The sequence below is a fragment of the Plasmodium vinckei genome (assembly GCF_900681995.1).
Source record: "Plasmodium vinckei vinckei genome assembly, chromosome: PVVCY_10".
NCBI lineage: Eukaryota > Apicomplexa > Aconoidasida > Haemosporida > Plasmodiidae > Plasmodium > Plasmodium vinckei.
In genome coordinates this window covers 1,383,903-1,400,520 of record NC_051302.1, presented here as the reverse complement: position 1 = coordinate 1,400,520, position 16,618 = coordinate 1,383,903, and the positions used below count along the sequence as shown (strand labels likewise).

Here is a 16,618-nt window from a genome sequence, read left to right as displayed (position 1 = left end):
TTAATATAATAAAATATAAAAAACATAATTTTCTACGAATAATCAATTAAAAATATATATAATGCATGCTGTTATAAAATGCGTATGTTCTATATTTTTCCGTGTACATATGTATCTATATTTTTTCCTATTTTATTATTACATTATTTTTATTTAAAATTATTTTAATATATTTTGACTAAAACCGTATGCAAATGCTTTATTATAACTTAAATGCTTTTTAAGTACAGTCTTGAAAAAATATAATAAAAATATAGTAAGTGGTAAAAATATTTTATGTAATTTTCACCAACTGTTTGTAGAGTGAAAAACATATAAACAACAAATCGAGGTTATATAAATTAATTTAAATCGTTTAAACTAAAAAGAATAAAATAATGTACAAATTAACTAATTAAAATAAAAAACTCAATATACCTGTCTCATAAGCATTTGATTAACAAGTACACAATATCATTAAAATATTTAAAATTAAATTATAACATATTTCGTGATGTTCCAGTTATTCAGCTTTAATATTTATTACATGTGTCCTCCACATAAATTGTAAACTTCCTTTTTTGTTCTGATATTTTTGACAATTTTTTTAATGAAAAGAAATAAGTACATTTTTTTTCCTTGTATATGGAAATAATTTTACTAATTTACCCGTAAAAAAAGGAAGTACACATATGGTATGATGCCCATAATAAATTATATAAAAATATTTTTTAAATTATTAAAATTTATTTGTATTTCTTTAGACAAAAGAAAGGAAATAACAGCCATGCTATGCCTTTATATAATTACATGCATATATTATAATAATTATATTAAAATAATATGCCATACACAATTTTTTTTCGTTTAAATATAAAGGTATCTATCGACAGAAATACCATTAGTACAATGAGATATTATATGCTATGTGATGTGGTTAATTCCATTTTAATAGAATGCATTAAAATATAGAATCAGTAAATAAAAGAAATAATACTTTTATTATGTTTGATTGCAACTTTGTAAAATTGTGAATTTTTATTAATGCAGCATATATCTGTTGTAAATATTTATTAAAATTATAAATTTACATACTATTTTGGAAACATTTCGTTGATAATTTTCTTATGTAAACTTTCTAAAATACATATAATGTTAATCATACGTATATGCGTATCCCTAGATATATTTTTGTTTGGAGACACATGTGGTGTATTTTCATTTTTCACCATTTATTTTTTCCAATATAATAATGCAACTCACAGCATGATAAAGTCGATGAAAAAATACATTTTCTAAAACAAAAAATAATTTTAATTCTTTAAAACATTTCATATTTAAAATATTTTTTCTTTTGTCTATATTTCATGCCCCAAGTGGCACAAATCATCCATATTAAACACGATAAAGAATGAAAAAAGGAAATACATATTAAAAATAATAAAATAAAGTAAAAATATAAATCAATTAAAATCAACATTATAAACTATGTTATACACCATATGTGTATAATGTCGGTCCAATTACAATATTTTTCTCGTTTCAATTAAATAGGAAATTCCTATAAATAATTTTTTTTCGAATCCAATAAATGTAAACTGGCATACAATGGTAATGAATAATGCTCTCTATTTTATTTTTTAATTTTTTTACATTACACATAGCAATGTTTTTTTGTAAGAAAGCACTCATAAGCAGAAATGGGCAATTCTAAAAAAGGGGCAAACATTTGAATCAAGTTTTGTGCAAAAAAGGATAGACAAATTTTAGGAAATATGTAATATAATATAGCAAAACATGTACATTTTATTCATGAAAAAAATTATAAATAAATTTTTCAATTGCATAGAATCGTATGAAAAAAATACAGTGATAAACCAATATGCGTAAAATTGCAGAAATATTTCTATAAATACTAATTGATAACAATTTATTCGGTTATATTTAAATTTGTTTGGTTTTGTTTAGGGTTTTATTTATTTTTCTATTATTTCATATATATTTTTTATTGTATAAAAACCATATGTTATATAAATTGAAGTATGTGATATTAGTTTTTGTTATAAGTATTATTTTTTGGAAACGATAAGTTTTAATTTAGAATTTGTCTATTTTTCATTTACATAATCTGCACCAAGCATACCATAAGTTATAGTTGTAAAAAATTATGCAATAAATATATATACATAGATATTTTTTTAAAATCATATTTTTTGCTTTAAAAAGTCAAATTTAGATATTCTTGTGAATCAGAGTTAACACATTTGCTTTTAATAGAAATTTTACTATTATTTAATTTTGTTGGAAAAATGTTTATTAAAATTGTGAATTTATTCATACTTTCCCGATTGGTGCTTCAAGATAGCTCTGTTGCATTTAACGTACGGGATTCTAATGTTATATCCAGTTATTCACATGGTTACAACAGTCCAAGTATAAAAAATGAGGAATTAAGCGATTATAATTATTTCACGAAAATGTTCCCCAAAGTGTCATTTTTACAAGAAGAAAATGATGGCAACGATAATAAAAATGAATTAGATAACAATGCTCAAGAAAACGTACCAGAAACAAATGAACCACTACCTGCAGATGCCGCCAATCAAAGTCAAGATAACGCTTCTAATGATATTAAAGAAAATAAAGAAAATAAAGAAAATAAAAAAAATAAAGAAAAAGGGAAAAAGAAAACAGAAATGAAGGCTACGGGTGATCCTGAATTATTAAAAGATAGAGACTACAGTTTACTTAGTAAAAAAACAATAGATAGCTTAAAACAGGGAGAGGAATCAAATGATGAAACTATCGAAGAAGAAGAAACTGATGTAAAAGTAGATGAAAACAATAAACCACTTATAAAATATACACCAGATTACACACACCGTTTAAAAAAAACAATGCATAAATTGGGTTATGATAAAGAATTTACATTAACTGAAGTGGCAAAAGTACATTCATGCCCAAATGATAATTTTTTATTTGATATATATCCAGAATCAATAGAAGAATTTAAGAAAAACGATTTTAAACTAATGGAAAGTAACGGAACAAAATTTATAAGTTGTTTAAGAAGGAATAATTTAACTAGAACAAATGGTCACGACTCAAAATTGAAATTTGGTAATTCAGTTAATACTTTTGGTCCATATGCAATACCAAATGAATTGGTTGTATTCGATTTAATCAATTTACCTGAAAGTGTAGATTATATTAATTTAGCAAATGATTATGATATACCCGAAAGTGAATTTCCGAATTTACATAAACTAAATTATTGTTTATTAAACCCTGGAAAATTAGAAAAATTATTAAAAAAAAAAGATATTAAATCATATATAAATAATAATAATAAAGGATCTTATGATGAATTTTTTAAGAATGCTTTACATGAATCCATTAAATGCCATATTGAAAATTCATTATTTGAGATACTTGAGCAAGACCATTTCCGCCAATATTTTAAACAGGTTAGAGTAAATGTTAAGGATGCGCTTAAGAAGAAATTGTATCTAATAAAATCAGGACTAAGTTATAGAAGTAGGAGACATGTCGATAATATTTATAAAGAAATTATAGAAGATATTGAATATCACGAAAAAAAATTCAGATTATTGGAAAACAATATGGTGAGAATAACTTTGTACTATACCGGATATTCTCTTGATGAAGTATGCGACAGATATATGGAAAAAGATAGTATATTCGAAGCACATGCATATTTGTATGACCACTTTGCAAAATCCATTAGAATGTTTTCTTCTTGTATTAAAAATTTGACCATTTACAATAATATTATATCAAATATGCATGGCCGAATGAGACAGTTACTTACTCATACCCCTAGAAAACCAGTATTAAAAGAAATACATTTTAACGTACTTTTAAACAAGTTTAAAAAACCCCAAAATAAAGATCAACTTCCATATGATCCAACTGTTAAATCATTTGCACTTGGTGAATTAACGAGAGAACCTATTTATGGTTTCAATCATGCGTTCTTTGAATATAAGAAAAAGAAAATATTAGATATTATACAAAAAGTCAAATTAGATGTTTTTTCACTTGTTCAAAAAGGTTCAACACATCTACAATTAGATCCATCAAATAGAGAACTGTATATGTTTGTATTGGAGAAATATAAAAAAGAACTCAGAGATTTACTCAGTGAAATGAATTCTGATTATGTCAAACTTTTTGAAATGCGTCTTTCAGCATTCTACCATAAGGACTTTATGCCCTATGGTCGTTTATTCTAATTGCGTTATTTATTTTTTGAGATAGCGTATTTTTTGTGTAACTTGTTATTTTTTCTGTTTGATTGCTTCCAATGTATTACTTCATTTTTTGTGGTGATTCGTTTCTACTATTATAAAACTATTTTTATTTGATAGACACAAATTTTTTATAAACATAGAATTGTCTTTTAACTGTTAATCTGCTATTTTTATTAAAAAAAATATCGTTATGGGCGATCTCTATATTTCTTCTTGTGCATTTCGAGGGTATTTATTTACTCTTTATTGCAATGTTATAAACCATGAAACCTTTCATATGTATCTAGTCTTAGTGGGTAACAACATGCGCGTATACACACACATATAAGTCAAATATAACCACAATGCAACATATGCAAAATTCTTTTTTTTTTCATGGTAGAAAAAAATATATGTATTATTTCATATTAATATTTTTTAATTTGCTTAATTATAATAAATATTCCAAAAATGTAAAGAACAAAGTTGTTAGTTCTTAAAAAAAGTGTTTTAAAAAACTTCAAAATAAAATAACATAAATTGTACGAAATTAAATCTATATTATACAAAATAAAACAATTCTATTTTTTAATTTTAGTTAAAGTGACTATGCATATATGCATTTACACTATCTATTTGCTTATAAGTCAAACACTCTTGGCTTGATATTACTCAGCATTCATTTCCCTGTTTTAAGTCTCTTCCTGATTTTTCGAAGCGAACGGCAATCTGGTCGTGCTCCATTATTCGCCTGAAAGATTGGTTAAGATTAAAAAAACAAGAAATAAAAAGTAAAAAACGTGATTATGTCTTTGCACAAGATGTATACACCCATGCACATATGTATACAAATGCAACTGTAGAGAAATGAACACAAATTTTCTTATAATTAAATATATAAAACAACATAATATTTACCTTTTTGGGGTATCTTGCGCCTGGACTTCTATTCCAAAAGAGTAATACTTGTTTATTGCTCTGCTCGTTAAATGTTTTTTTTAGATCTATTAAAATATTATTATTTATAAATAGCGTAAAAAAATCCTTTTCCAGTTCACTAAACTTTTTATTCTCATTAAAATTATCTATATATATGTTCCCCTTATTAATATTTATTTTATTTGGGGCATTTAAATGTGGTAAGTTTATTTTTCCTATAGGGTTTTGGAGCAGTGTATTTTTTAAAATTGTGTTACTAGGTATGCGATTTCTTAAATTGGTTATTTTATACATTTTAGCGAAATATGAGTATGATATATATGCATGAGAAAAGAAACAAAACCCGGTTTATATATATTTGATTTATTTCTTTTAAACATTAAAATAACTTAAGTAAACAAAATACATATTTATACAATTATACAAATCAGCAAACATACACACTCCTTTAATCGAATTATCTAAACATCAGTATGGCATTTTTAAGTACTTTTTTTCACTAATTTATTACAATTTTTTTAAAGAATGCCATAGTTTTGTTCTTAATTTAAAATATATGTACATTTTCGATGCTCTCCCATTTATATGATTGGTGGAAATAGGAATAATATATTAAAATGATATCGGAAATAAATATTTAGTTAAATGTATATTTTTCTTTTAACTGCCTTACATACTTTTTATTATTAAAAAGAATATATATCCAAATTATACTATACTACGCTTAATAATAGTCGAATGAATGCATAAATATATTATATATGTAATGGCTTATAAATCATAATTTCACTAATTATCCCAATCTTGAAAAAACGAAATTATTATGAACAACGACAATCTTTCTTTTTTTTCTTTGGAATTTATTAATACCAGCAATTGTATAATAACCATATTCTCATATTATTATATCTCCTTTAAATTATAGGATTTAAAATTTGCAATTGCGTAAGAATAATTTATTAGTGTATATAATACAAAAATCAATACATGGCCTTTTCCTAATATTTGGTGTAACCTATTCATTTAAAATAAAAGATTTCTATATTCATATTTTTAACCAGTACCTCTAAAATAATAAGTTTGGTATATTCATATATAAATATAAAAAATATTTATACCTAATGATATTCTCTATTTTATAAATATTAGAAAAAACAATTCATAAATAAGGAAAATTATTATAAAAATTGAAACTATTGTAAAAATAAAAATAGATTGAGACATACATATAAGGATTAGCTCTATATAGTTTCACAATTCTTTACTCGCTTAAAATGCTTGATGTTTTTTCACCTCCTTACAATATATTTTATATAATGGCAGCTATCTATACACAACATATATTTGAAAAAATTTTATACGATGGATATATAAAAATATGCATACGCATATATATTTTTTGTACTATTTTAAAAGTAAAGAAGCTTATAATTATCATTCCAATGAACTGAAAAATGTTATTTTGAGTATCCTTTTTTTTAACGTCAAAAGTGATTATGATATTTAAAATTATAAATTTTTTTTTTAGATATATCATAGGGGTTTATAAGCTATACCTTTCGAGATATACAAAATGCATATATAAATAAATATACATGCGTACAATATTAGGTACAATAAAACTGCAACGTAACGAAACATTTTATATATATTTTATTCCGTTATAGTAAAAGATAGTATATTTATATTAAGTTGTATATATATATTATAATTGCTGCATTATATACATATGGAAATATATAAATTAAATGCCTATAACCCCATGTAAATAAATTATAAAACATATTATTGCATATTCGTATATATACATATTTTTCCTTATGAGTAGTAAAAATGCAGAGTTTATAATATAATGAAAATTATAAGCTATATAAAACAATTCCACGAACAATTATAATAAAAAATAAAAATAAAAAAACAAAAACTTTTTTAAATAATATATATATAATTAATAGAAGAAAATAATAATAATAAAATAAATATATATTATTATGCATTTTTTCGTGTAAATTTATAAGCATTGCACTAAAAACATAACAACATAGAATATTCAGGATCCATGTTATTATGGCAAAACACTATAAAACTGTATGGAGAAAGAAAGATGCATAAAAAAGAAAAAATAAATATGAACTAAAAATTGAAGAAAAGGATAAACATAAATGATGCGACTTATTTTCAGTAAACCTATTATAATATATTTAAAAAAATCACGAAAATAATTAATAAAATTATATTAGGTATGTATGTTCAAGGTTGAAAATTACCATTGGCATACATAAACATTTTATCTACACCTATTCTGAATATAGGAAAAAAAGAAAAAATAAAACCTTTTTTTTAATCATATCTTTAAAAGTAAAACAAGTGTGAAATAAATTGATAATTTTGGAAAAAATATCATAAATTTCATTAGTCAAGTGCATAATTCACGTAAAAAAATTGTAAGAATATATAAATAAAATACATTACCTAATAAAATATACACAGAAAATAGTACATTTCCTCATTTTTTCTCATATCAATATTAATTTAAAATGGTTATTAATGAAAAAGATAAACTAGCGGAACAAAATTTAGAAACGTTAGATGTGACTAAATTAACACCATTAAGTGAAGATGTAATAAGCAGACAAGCTACGATAAATTTAGGCACAATAGGGCATGTCGCACATGGTAAATCAACATTGGTACATGCTATATCAGGAGTTCATACTGTTAGATTTAAACATGAAAAGGAAAGAAACATTACTATAAAATTAGGATATGCTAATGCAAAAATATATAAATGCACAAACCCAGATTGCCCACCACCTGAATGCTATAAATCTTATGAAAGCAGCAAAGAGGATGATCCTATGTGCCCTCGTGAAAATTGCAATTCTAAAATGAAATTATTAAGGCATGTATCTTTTGTTGATTGCCCAGGGCACGATATTTTAATGGCTACTATGTTAAACGGTGCAGCTGTTATGGATGCAGCACTTTTATTAGTGGCAGGTAATGAATCATGCCCACAACCTCAAACATCTGAGCATTTGGCTGCTGTTGAAATTATGAGATTAAAGCACATATTAATTTTACAAAATAAAGTAGAATTAATAAAAGAAGAACAAGCATTAAAACAACAAGAAGAAATTCGAAATTTCGTTTCAGGTACAGCTGCTGATAGTGCACCTATTATACCTATTAGTGCAGTTTTAAAATATAATATAGATGTAGTATGCGAATATATAGTTACTCAAATTAGTATACCAAGAAGAGATTTTATTTCATCACCACATATGATTGTTATTAGATCTTTTGATGTTAATAAACCTGGTGAAGATATTGAAGGATTACAAGGTGGTGTAGCAGGTGGTAGTATTTTACATGGAGTATTAAAAGTAGGGGATCAAATTGAAATTAGACCCGGTATTATATCAAAAGATGAAAAGGGAGAAATTACTTGCAGACCAATTATTTCCAAAATATTATCTATGTTTGCTGAGAATAATAATTTAAAATATGCTGTGCCAGGTGGATTAATTGGTGTAGGTACACGAATCGATCCAATTCTTACACGAGCTGATCGTTTAGTTGGTCAGGTCATTGGTCATTTAAATAAATTGCCTGATTGTTTTGCAGAAATTGAAATTTCTTATTATTTACTAAGAAGATTATTAGGTGTAAAATCACAAGATGGTGAAAAAAATACAAAAGTTGCCAAACTCAAAAATGGAGAATTCTTAATGATTAATATTGGATCAACATCTATTGGATGCAGAGTTATGGGTATCAAAAATGAACTAGCCAAATTGGAGCTAACAGGGCCAGTATGCACAAAAATCGGAGATAAAATTGCTCTTAGTAGAAGAGTAGATAAGCATTGGCGTTTAATTGGATGGGGTCAAATCAATAAAGGAAAGCCCTTAGATCTTCAGGAGCCAATTTGATGAAAATGACTGTGGTAAAAGGAAAATGAAAGCATCAAAAATGCTCATATAGTAAAAGCAGGCTAAAATTAAGAATCCATTTAAATTATTGGTACAATATTTGGACATATAATAACATGGAATATATGTTCATTCGTGTATTTTTTTTCTCGATACCTCTTTTTATTTTTCATTTCTTCGTTTTCACTTACATGCATACAATTTTATATTTATGCTACGCGAATAACTTCTTGTATTTGGTTTAAATTATAATTTTTAATTTTTAATATTTACATATAATGATTTTTATGAAAATTTTATTAAACCACCTCTTAGTATTAACATAAATTCGAATGAAAATAAAAATTATGTATATCCATATTATACATTGAATTTAATATTATGATGATTTGTTAAAGCGTAAGAAATAAATGCATATGATCATGCATTGATTTAAGCGAAATAAAATTTTACCTTTTTTTATTGTTTGATTAAGCAATTAAAATTCATGAATAATTAAATAATACACATACATATGAAAATCAATGAAAATATGTTTAAAAAAATAATAAAAAAAATAATACATTAATGCGCATATACACATATGCACATATTGCCAAATGTCTATACATATTTGTACATAAGTAATGAATACATGACTGTAGATATGAACCTTTAAACACAATACTAACATAAGCTAATATAATTTTATAAAAACTAAAAAACAAAATATATATATAAAATTTTAATATATCCATAATTATTATAAAAAAATACACCCATTTATTATTTTCCATGCAATTTCGAATATCTTTTTTTTCACGTATGCAATATGGTATATGTAATAAAAATGCAAATATAATATATATGCATACAAAACATAATTTTTGAAAATTAATTCTTGCCCACGAAACATACTTAGGACAAAAAATACAGTAAATATATGTACATATAACTTAAATACTTTTTGAATTCATAAAAATATAAATATTTTAAAAAAAAGCAGAAACAACAGAAATAATTATTCTCGCCCATGTAACATATTAAACACTTACATATTTATTATATGCTATATAAACTTATTCTAAGTATCTAATAAAAAATAACTTTCTATAAGTTCTTCCATTTTTTAAGTTTTATATATCCCATAAACTTAGTTTTTTCATCGTATCCATCTCTTTATATATTTACATGCATGGGAATGCTAGTTAAAATATATGGAAGTATTACATATATGCCTCCTTTCTATATATTAATTTCCCTCTCAATGTGCATAGATTTATTCTAAATGCTTTATTTCTCAGGATTATATATATATATAGCATGTAAATTAGTTTAAAAAATGAATTCTCGTTTCAATGTTATAATTGATTGCATTGGATTTGAGAATAAGAAGTTAAAAAATAATAAATATTTATTTGATTCATTCACTTTATCAAATGATAAATAATTGAAATGTATATTCTTGTCTTTATCTACTTTTACACTAAATTTTCTGTTTCCATTTACATTGTCATATAAAAGCTCGTGAGACCTACAAAAAAGGGAAATATAAAAATATAAAATTTTGAAATAATGCGTATTCTAATCGATGCAAATAAATATATATTTGGATACTTATTATAATTTAGAAAATATCATTAATAACATAAATTTATAGATTAATATGCATATTATATTACTTGTCCTTAAAATTAAAGATGGGGGTAAATATGTTATTATTATATTTTAGAGAAAGACATACTGAACCGTCATAATCATTTTTGTTATTTCTTTCAATTATTACTTTGTTGTTAAAACTAATTTTATCGCCATACTTATTATAATACTCATATAGTTTACTTTCCAAATTTATAAGAGCCTTCTCACTTTTAAAATCATAGTTAGCATTAATATAAAAATTATCAAAAAATTGGAAAAAACTTATTTTTTTCATTAAGTCGATAGTATTAAATTCTCCTTTTATAACAGTATTATATGCGTTTGCATAAGCATTAACATATACAGCCTTAGGAAGTTGATAAACTACATTTGCCCCTAAATTTGTATTTTTTAACAATGGAATGCTAACATCTAATCCAAGTTCGTCAATACAAAAAAAATTATTTTTATTAAATTTTAAAAAATTTGCAAAAATATCAGGGTCTATTGAATTGGTAATGCCTTTCTCTTCGTCATCACCACCACCTTCTTCCTTATTTTCCTTTTCTTCTGTTACTTTTACAGCTGCTTCTTCATCTTTATCCTTTATAATAACATTGGCATAAACACTTAATCTGTCCTTGTACAATCGTTTTCGAAACCTGGTGTATAAATTAATTTTTTTAATATTGTCTTTCAAATATTTATCGGATTTTAAAAAGCTTAGCGTGTTATAAAAATCTAATAAGTTTTTTTTTATTGCATTCGAGCATAATGCGTATTTTTGATTTCCTATTTGTAAATTTACACATGATACATAATTCAATACAAAAAAACAAAAAAATAAATAAAACAAATTTGCAGTAGACATATTTACTATTTATTTATTAAAAAACTATACAATTAGAGAGAGCGAAAGAAAAAAACAAGTTTTCAATTTATATGGGTTTTACGCTTTTTCCTCTCCCCTTTTTTGGTATTTCATGACTAATGGTTGTTTAATACGGTTTTCTTTTTATAATTATTTTAAAAATATGCAATTCAAGCCAAAATAAAAAATTATATACATACATGTATATGGTTTATGACATGCCAATTTTTATTAATATCATATAAAATAAATAATTTCTGTTACTAAAACAAAATAAAAAGTAAAAAATAAATTTTACATCCAGAGTACGATAAAAATATATAAAATAAATTATATCATAAATAAAATGCGTATTTAAAAAAGCATTGTATATAATATGTATATATGTTCCATGATATCCACACGTATGAATGGTTACAAACCATTTGTATAAAGATTAAACTCGCATATCAATACAAATAAGCACATATATAATAAGAATGTATGTAATATATATTGTTAACTTTAGCCATAGTATATTGCATTATTCTCTTATATTTTTTACCAATTTGGTAAACTATTTTTTTTACATAACAATTTATTTTCCAAAATCTATATATTCTAGAATAATAATTATTGTTATACTATTATCGTGTCATTTTATTATTTAAAAATGAAAAGAGAAAAAGGAAAATGTTTACTTTTATTATTATTATTTTTTTTTACTTTAATCGATATGCAATTTTGAATAAAGCTTATGAAAAAATAATACATTAATAAATATTTTTAATACATAAATAAAAAAAATTGCCTCATTTACATATATATATACATATATTTTATAATGGAACATTTGCATGCATACATATATTCAAATTGTATACTACACATTATATAATATATATTATCCATATAATATATTTAGCTTAATAAAACTTATAAATTATTCATATATGCATTACTAATTTTTTATATTTCTTATATCAAATTTTTTATATTCTCAAAAATATGTAAATTATTTTAAATTAATATAAGAAAAATAGCTTTAAATCATAACCCGAATAGTTATATATATATATTTTTTTTTTACTTTCAATTTATGTATTTTTTTAAGAAAAGACTGTATTTTAACAATTATACAAATACAAACACCTGTATAACCCTGTATGCTACAGTATAGGCTTAATTCGATTTACAGCTGTATGCTTGATCTGCTTAATATTATATATACATAAGTTTATGTACATGCTACTCAATACTATGGGTTATATAGATTGAACATATATATGAAAAATAAAATAAGTTATTAACTCTTACAAAATTGGTATCCATTTACAAATTATTGACAATTAAAAATTAGTTACTCGGGGTATATCTATTTTTTAATACGCATGTATCATTTATTTGCTTGTTTATTTTTATTACTTTTAGAGGCGTATGTTGTGCTCAAAGAACAAAAAAAAATACATGAGAACCGAATAATAGGTGATATTTTATACTATGCTAATTAACGAAATAAAGCTTATTGTATTCTAAATATGCTTTCCTTAAAAAAATAAAAGAATATAATAGCCTGAGATACATTTGTATGTTTTCTTTCTTAATGATACCGCATAATTTTCAACAAATGTATTAAATATCTCTATCACATCCTCATAAACATACAAGTTGATAAATATAAAAAAAATTATACTTGTATCTTATTATGGAAATCACAAGGATGCATGCACCCACATACACTTTCCACGTTTTATTCGCGTTAGCATATTGTGAAGGAAAATATGATAATGGAAAAGATGAGAAAAAATAAAAAATGGAATAAAGGAATACACTATGCATTCTTCATCTCTATATGTTTTTACTTTTTTTAATTTTAAAAAACTAACAATATTAAGAATAACAAATTTTGCTTGCATAAAAATTGTTATCAAAAAATTAAATGTGTGTAAAAAGCATTTATGTAATTTTTTTTCATCTACCTCGGCAGTCTTGGAAACATGTATAAAGGAGAAAAATCCACAAAAATTAATATAGATTCTTCTTTCTCCCAAAATATATTATATTTATATATATCTTAAAATGAAAATATTTTTGAATAATAAACTTTACATAATATGTTATTTTATAGAAAATAATATAAAAAGGAAATGGAGAAAATTAAGTGTAATTTTACATATGGATATTATTTTGTTTGCTATTTTTTATCCAATTTTTTTTGTTTAAATAAAATAAATAATAATAATAAAACAAACATTTTGCTGCCTTCAATTAGGAATAATTATTATATAATATAGTGATTAGCAATTTATTTTATCCGTATTTTTTATTTTAATTTAAATTTATTTGGCTGCATTTATGTAGCACTGGACGGATGGAAAATTAAATGAATAACCGAATGCAAGTACACATATAAATCAATTAAACATCGATAAAAAGGAAAGAATACGAGTTTATAATAACTAAAATATTTATTTTTCTCTTTAATAATGTACTAAAAATATCATATTTTTCTTTCACTTTTTTTTGTCTAATTATTCGCACACATAGTAATACTAATACACCTTTTAATTTCTTTGCGTGTAAAAAATCATAAACGAGGTGCATACTATATACTTAAACATTTATTCTTTTCATGTAACTGCATCTATTTCTTTGTAATGTTTTATTAAATATCACAAAGTATAATTTTATTTTTCTTTTGTATTATATATAAATTCCCTATATGCATATGTTATAATACATGTAATCATACTTTTTTTCATTTTGTCCAAAGTTATTACATAAATTCCTGAATCCTGATTGCAATTATTTTGATATAATAGATCAAAATATTGCTTTGTTCATTACGAAATATAAAATTACCCTATTATTTTAAGCATTTTGCACTACCAATATATATTTTTTTTTAATCCGCTTATAATTATGTTTAATTATGAAAGTATATTTATTAACGAAGACATTGTATCGGGTAGGATGCGCATATACTATTTTAAAATTAAAAAAATATATACTTTTTAAATTACTAGCTAGAATTATACACACATCTATATATACTAATTTCATTTGTTTTAAGAAATGACCATTGATGATGTAAAAAACTTGAAACCGTATTGGAATGTTCAAATAGCTAATTTTAAGGACAGGTAAATAATATATCCATAAAGATGCATATGTATTTATTTATTGGTGCTGGTTCAGTTGTTATGCTATATTGATAATACAATTGTTACATAATTTGTTATGTATTATGCATTTATATATATTTATCGTATATATATAAAGAGATCGAAAATCATAGGGCATGCTTATATTAAAATATGATTTGTATTTATCTTCCTTTTTAAGCATTAATGAGCCTATTTTCACCTTGCTGCAAATGGCTATTTTACTTAACAAAAAAAAAATAGTTGGATATTTATTAGCTAGAAAAGGTTTAGATATTAATGTCCTTAGCAAGCATAATCAAACAGCTTTGATGATTGCATGTGAAAAAAAGGTAAGATCAAATTATATATTCACATACAAAGGAGAAAATAAATATCCATAGAATCATATAAATACAATATGCACAATTTTTTCACTTTTAAAAGGTCCCTCTTGATTGGATCGAAGCAATTTTAAAAAAAGGTGGAGACTTAGGCATAAATGTAAAAGATGACTTTAATGAAACTGCTTTAGACAAATGCGCTTTTAACTCAAAAGGTATATTTGAATATACAACACTAAAAATATATGAATAGATAACTTATGTAGAACAGTTATAAGTATTTCCTATTTATTCCATTTTTTGCAAATATAAATGTATATATCACAAACTTTCATTACTATGTTGTAACTATTACACTGAATGCATTTTATAAATAGCATTGTCTTTATGCTAATCGTTTAATTGTTCCATTCCTTTATTTTTTTAGCCTACCAGTTGCTTCTAAAATATGGTGCCATTGAAAGTGTAAGATAAATAAAACAAATAATATCGTTTCATAAATTATTAATAAAGAGTATCATTCCCTTCGTTTTTATTAATTTTTATAATTTTGCTATATACCATTGTTATTATTATTATACATCACTTTTTTTTTTCCTTAAATATCATAAAGAAAAACGCACCAGAAGAGAAAAATAATACGGTATAATAAAATAGTTGTAAACTAAGTGAAAAAAATAAAAATGGCACACCAAAAAAATGAGCAAATATAAATTAAACACATACATGCATTTTACAGTATGCGTATAATAGAAATATGCTCTAATTTTTAATATTTGTATTTTTTTCTTTTTTTATGCAGAAAAAAACTTCCAATCATTGCGATAGCATATGGTCTAATATTTGTGGATGCGGAACAAGATATTATAAATAACCTTTTTTAAACAATAAAAAGCACACACACATTAATTTCATACTTTCGATAAATTAAATATGAATGATATATGTTCATAATATTTTTTTTAATACATAAATTTTTAAATTAACATAATTTTAATATTCTTGGCTTGTCGACGCATTTTGTTAAATGTGGTTATTTTTTTTTGTTAGTTTTATACTTTTGCTATAATTTATAATTAATATTTTTTTATCACCGCAACACAATGCTTTTTTTAATCCCCTTTTTTTCTACATATACTTATCTTTATTTGTAATTATATATATAAATATTAATAACAATAAATAGCGATTTGTAATCTTATTGCTATAAGTATCATGGACTTGCTGAATTAAGTTGTTTTTAGTCTTTTTACTGACATATGGCGAATGTGTGATATTCATAAATATGCACACACAAATATTTCCATATATAAGTATGAAAGTATCTATGCATAATATATAGTTCTTTTAAATAAATATTTTTAAAGGATTAAAATTATTTGAAAGGTGTAATTATTTTAGAATGATTGTTGCATTTACATTCCTGTAAATTCTTTATTTTTACATTTATTGTTATTTTTTTGTGTTCCTTTAATTCACGTTTTTTGTGCACATCTTATTATGCATTATGTACCCTTGCAGGACGACTAATGTCTTCATTGCATATATAAATTAC

General features: G+C 23.5%; 5 protein-coding genes across 5 annotated transcripts; 3 read left to right on the top strand and 2 right to left on the bottom strand.

Annotated features, from left to right (window-relative positions):
• Positions 1–2,288: 2,288 nt before the first annotated feature.
• PVVCY_1003750 (rhoptry-associated protein 1, putative) lies at positions 2,289–4,235 on the top strand (the record flags this gene model as incomplete). The annotated part of the gene is made up of 1 exon (XM_008625820.1): positions 2,289–4,235. The coding sequence occupies one exon, from the start codon at positions 2,289–2,291 to the stop codon at positions 4,233–4,235; it is 1,947 nt and encodes a 648-aa protein (XP_008624042.1).
• Positions 4,236–4,911: 676 nt separating this feature from the next.
• On the bottom strand, positions 4,912–5,465 carry PVVCY_1003740 (conserved Plasmodium protein, unknown function; the record flags this gene model as incomplete). Its single annotated transcript, XM_008625819.1, has 2 exons — positions 4,912–4,983; positions 5,151–5,465. 2 exons carry the CDS (start codon positions 5,463–5,465, stop codon positions 4,912–4,914), a joined length of 387 nt encoding a protein of 128 aa, XP_008624041.1.
• Positions 5,466–7,708: 2,243 nt separating this feature from the next.
• On the top strand, positions 7,709–9,106 carry PVVCY_1003730 (eukaryotic translation initiation factor 2 subunit gamma, putative; the record flags this gene model as incomplete). The annotated part of the gene is made up of 1 exon (XM_008625818.1): positions 7,709–9,106. One exon carries the CDS (start codon positions 7,709–7,711, stop codon positions 9,104–9,106), a length of 1,398 nt encoding a protein of 465 aa, XP_008624040.1.
• Positions 9,107–10,420: 1,314 nt separating this feature from the next.
• Positions 10,421–11,597, bottom strand: PVVCY_1003720 (conserved Plasmodium protein, unknown function; the record flags this gene model as incomplete). Its single annotated transcript, XM_008625817.1, has 2 exons — positions 10,421–10,619; positions 10,768–11,597. 2 exons carry the CDS (start codon positions 11,595–11,597, stop codon positions 10,421–10,423), a joined length of 1,029 nt encoding a protein of 342 aa, XP_008624039.1.
• Positions 11,598–14,498: 2,901 nt separating this feature from the next.
• PVVCY_1003710 (conserved Plasmodium protein, unknown function) lies at positions 14,499–15,937 on the top strand (the record flags this gene model as incomplete). The annotated part of the gene is made up of 7 exons (XM_008625816.2): positions 14,499–14,544; positions 14,650–14,719; positions 14,922–15,072; positions 15,167–15,278; positions 15,491–15,528; positions 15,677–15,706; positions 15,866–15,937. 7 exons carry the CDS (start codon positions 14,499–14,501, stop codon positions 15,935–15,937), a joined length of 519 nt encoding a protein of 172 aa, XP_008624038.2.
• Between the last annotated feature and the right edge of the window lie 681 nt (positions 15,938–16,618).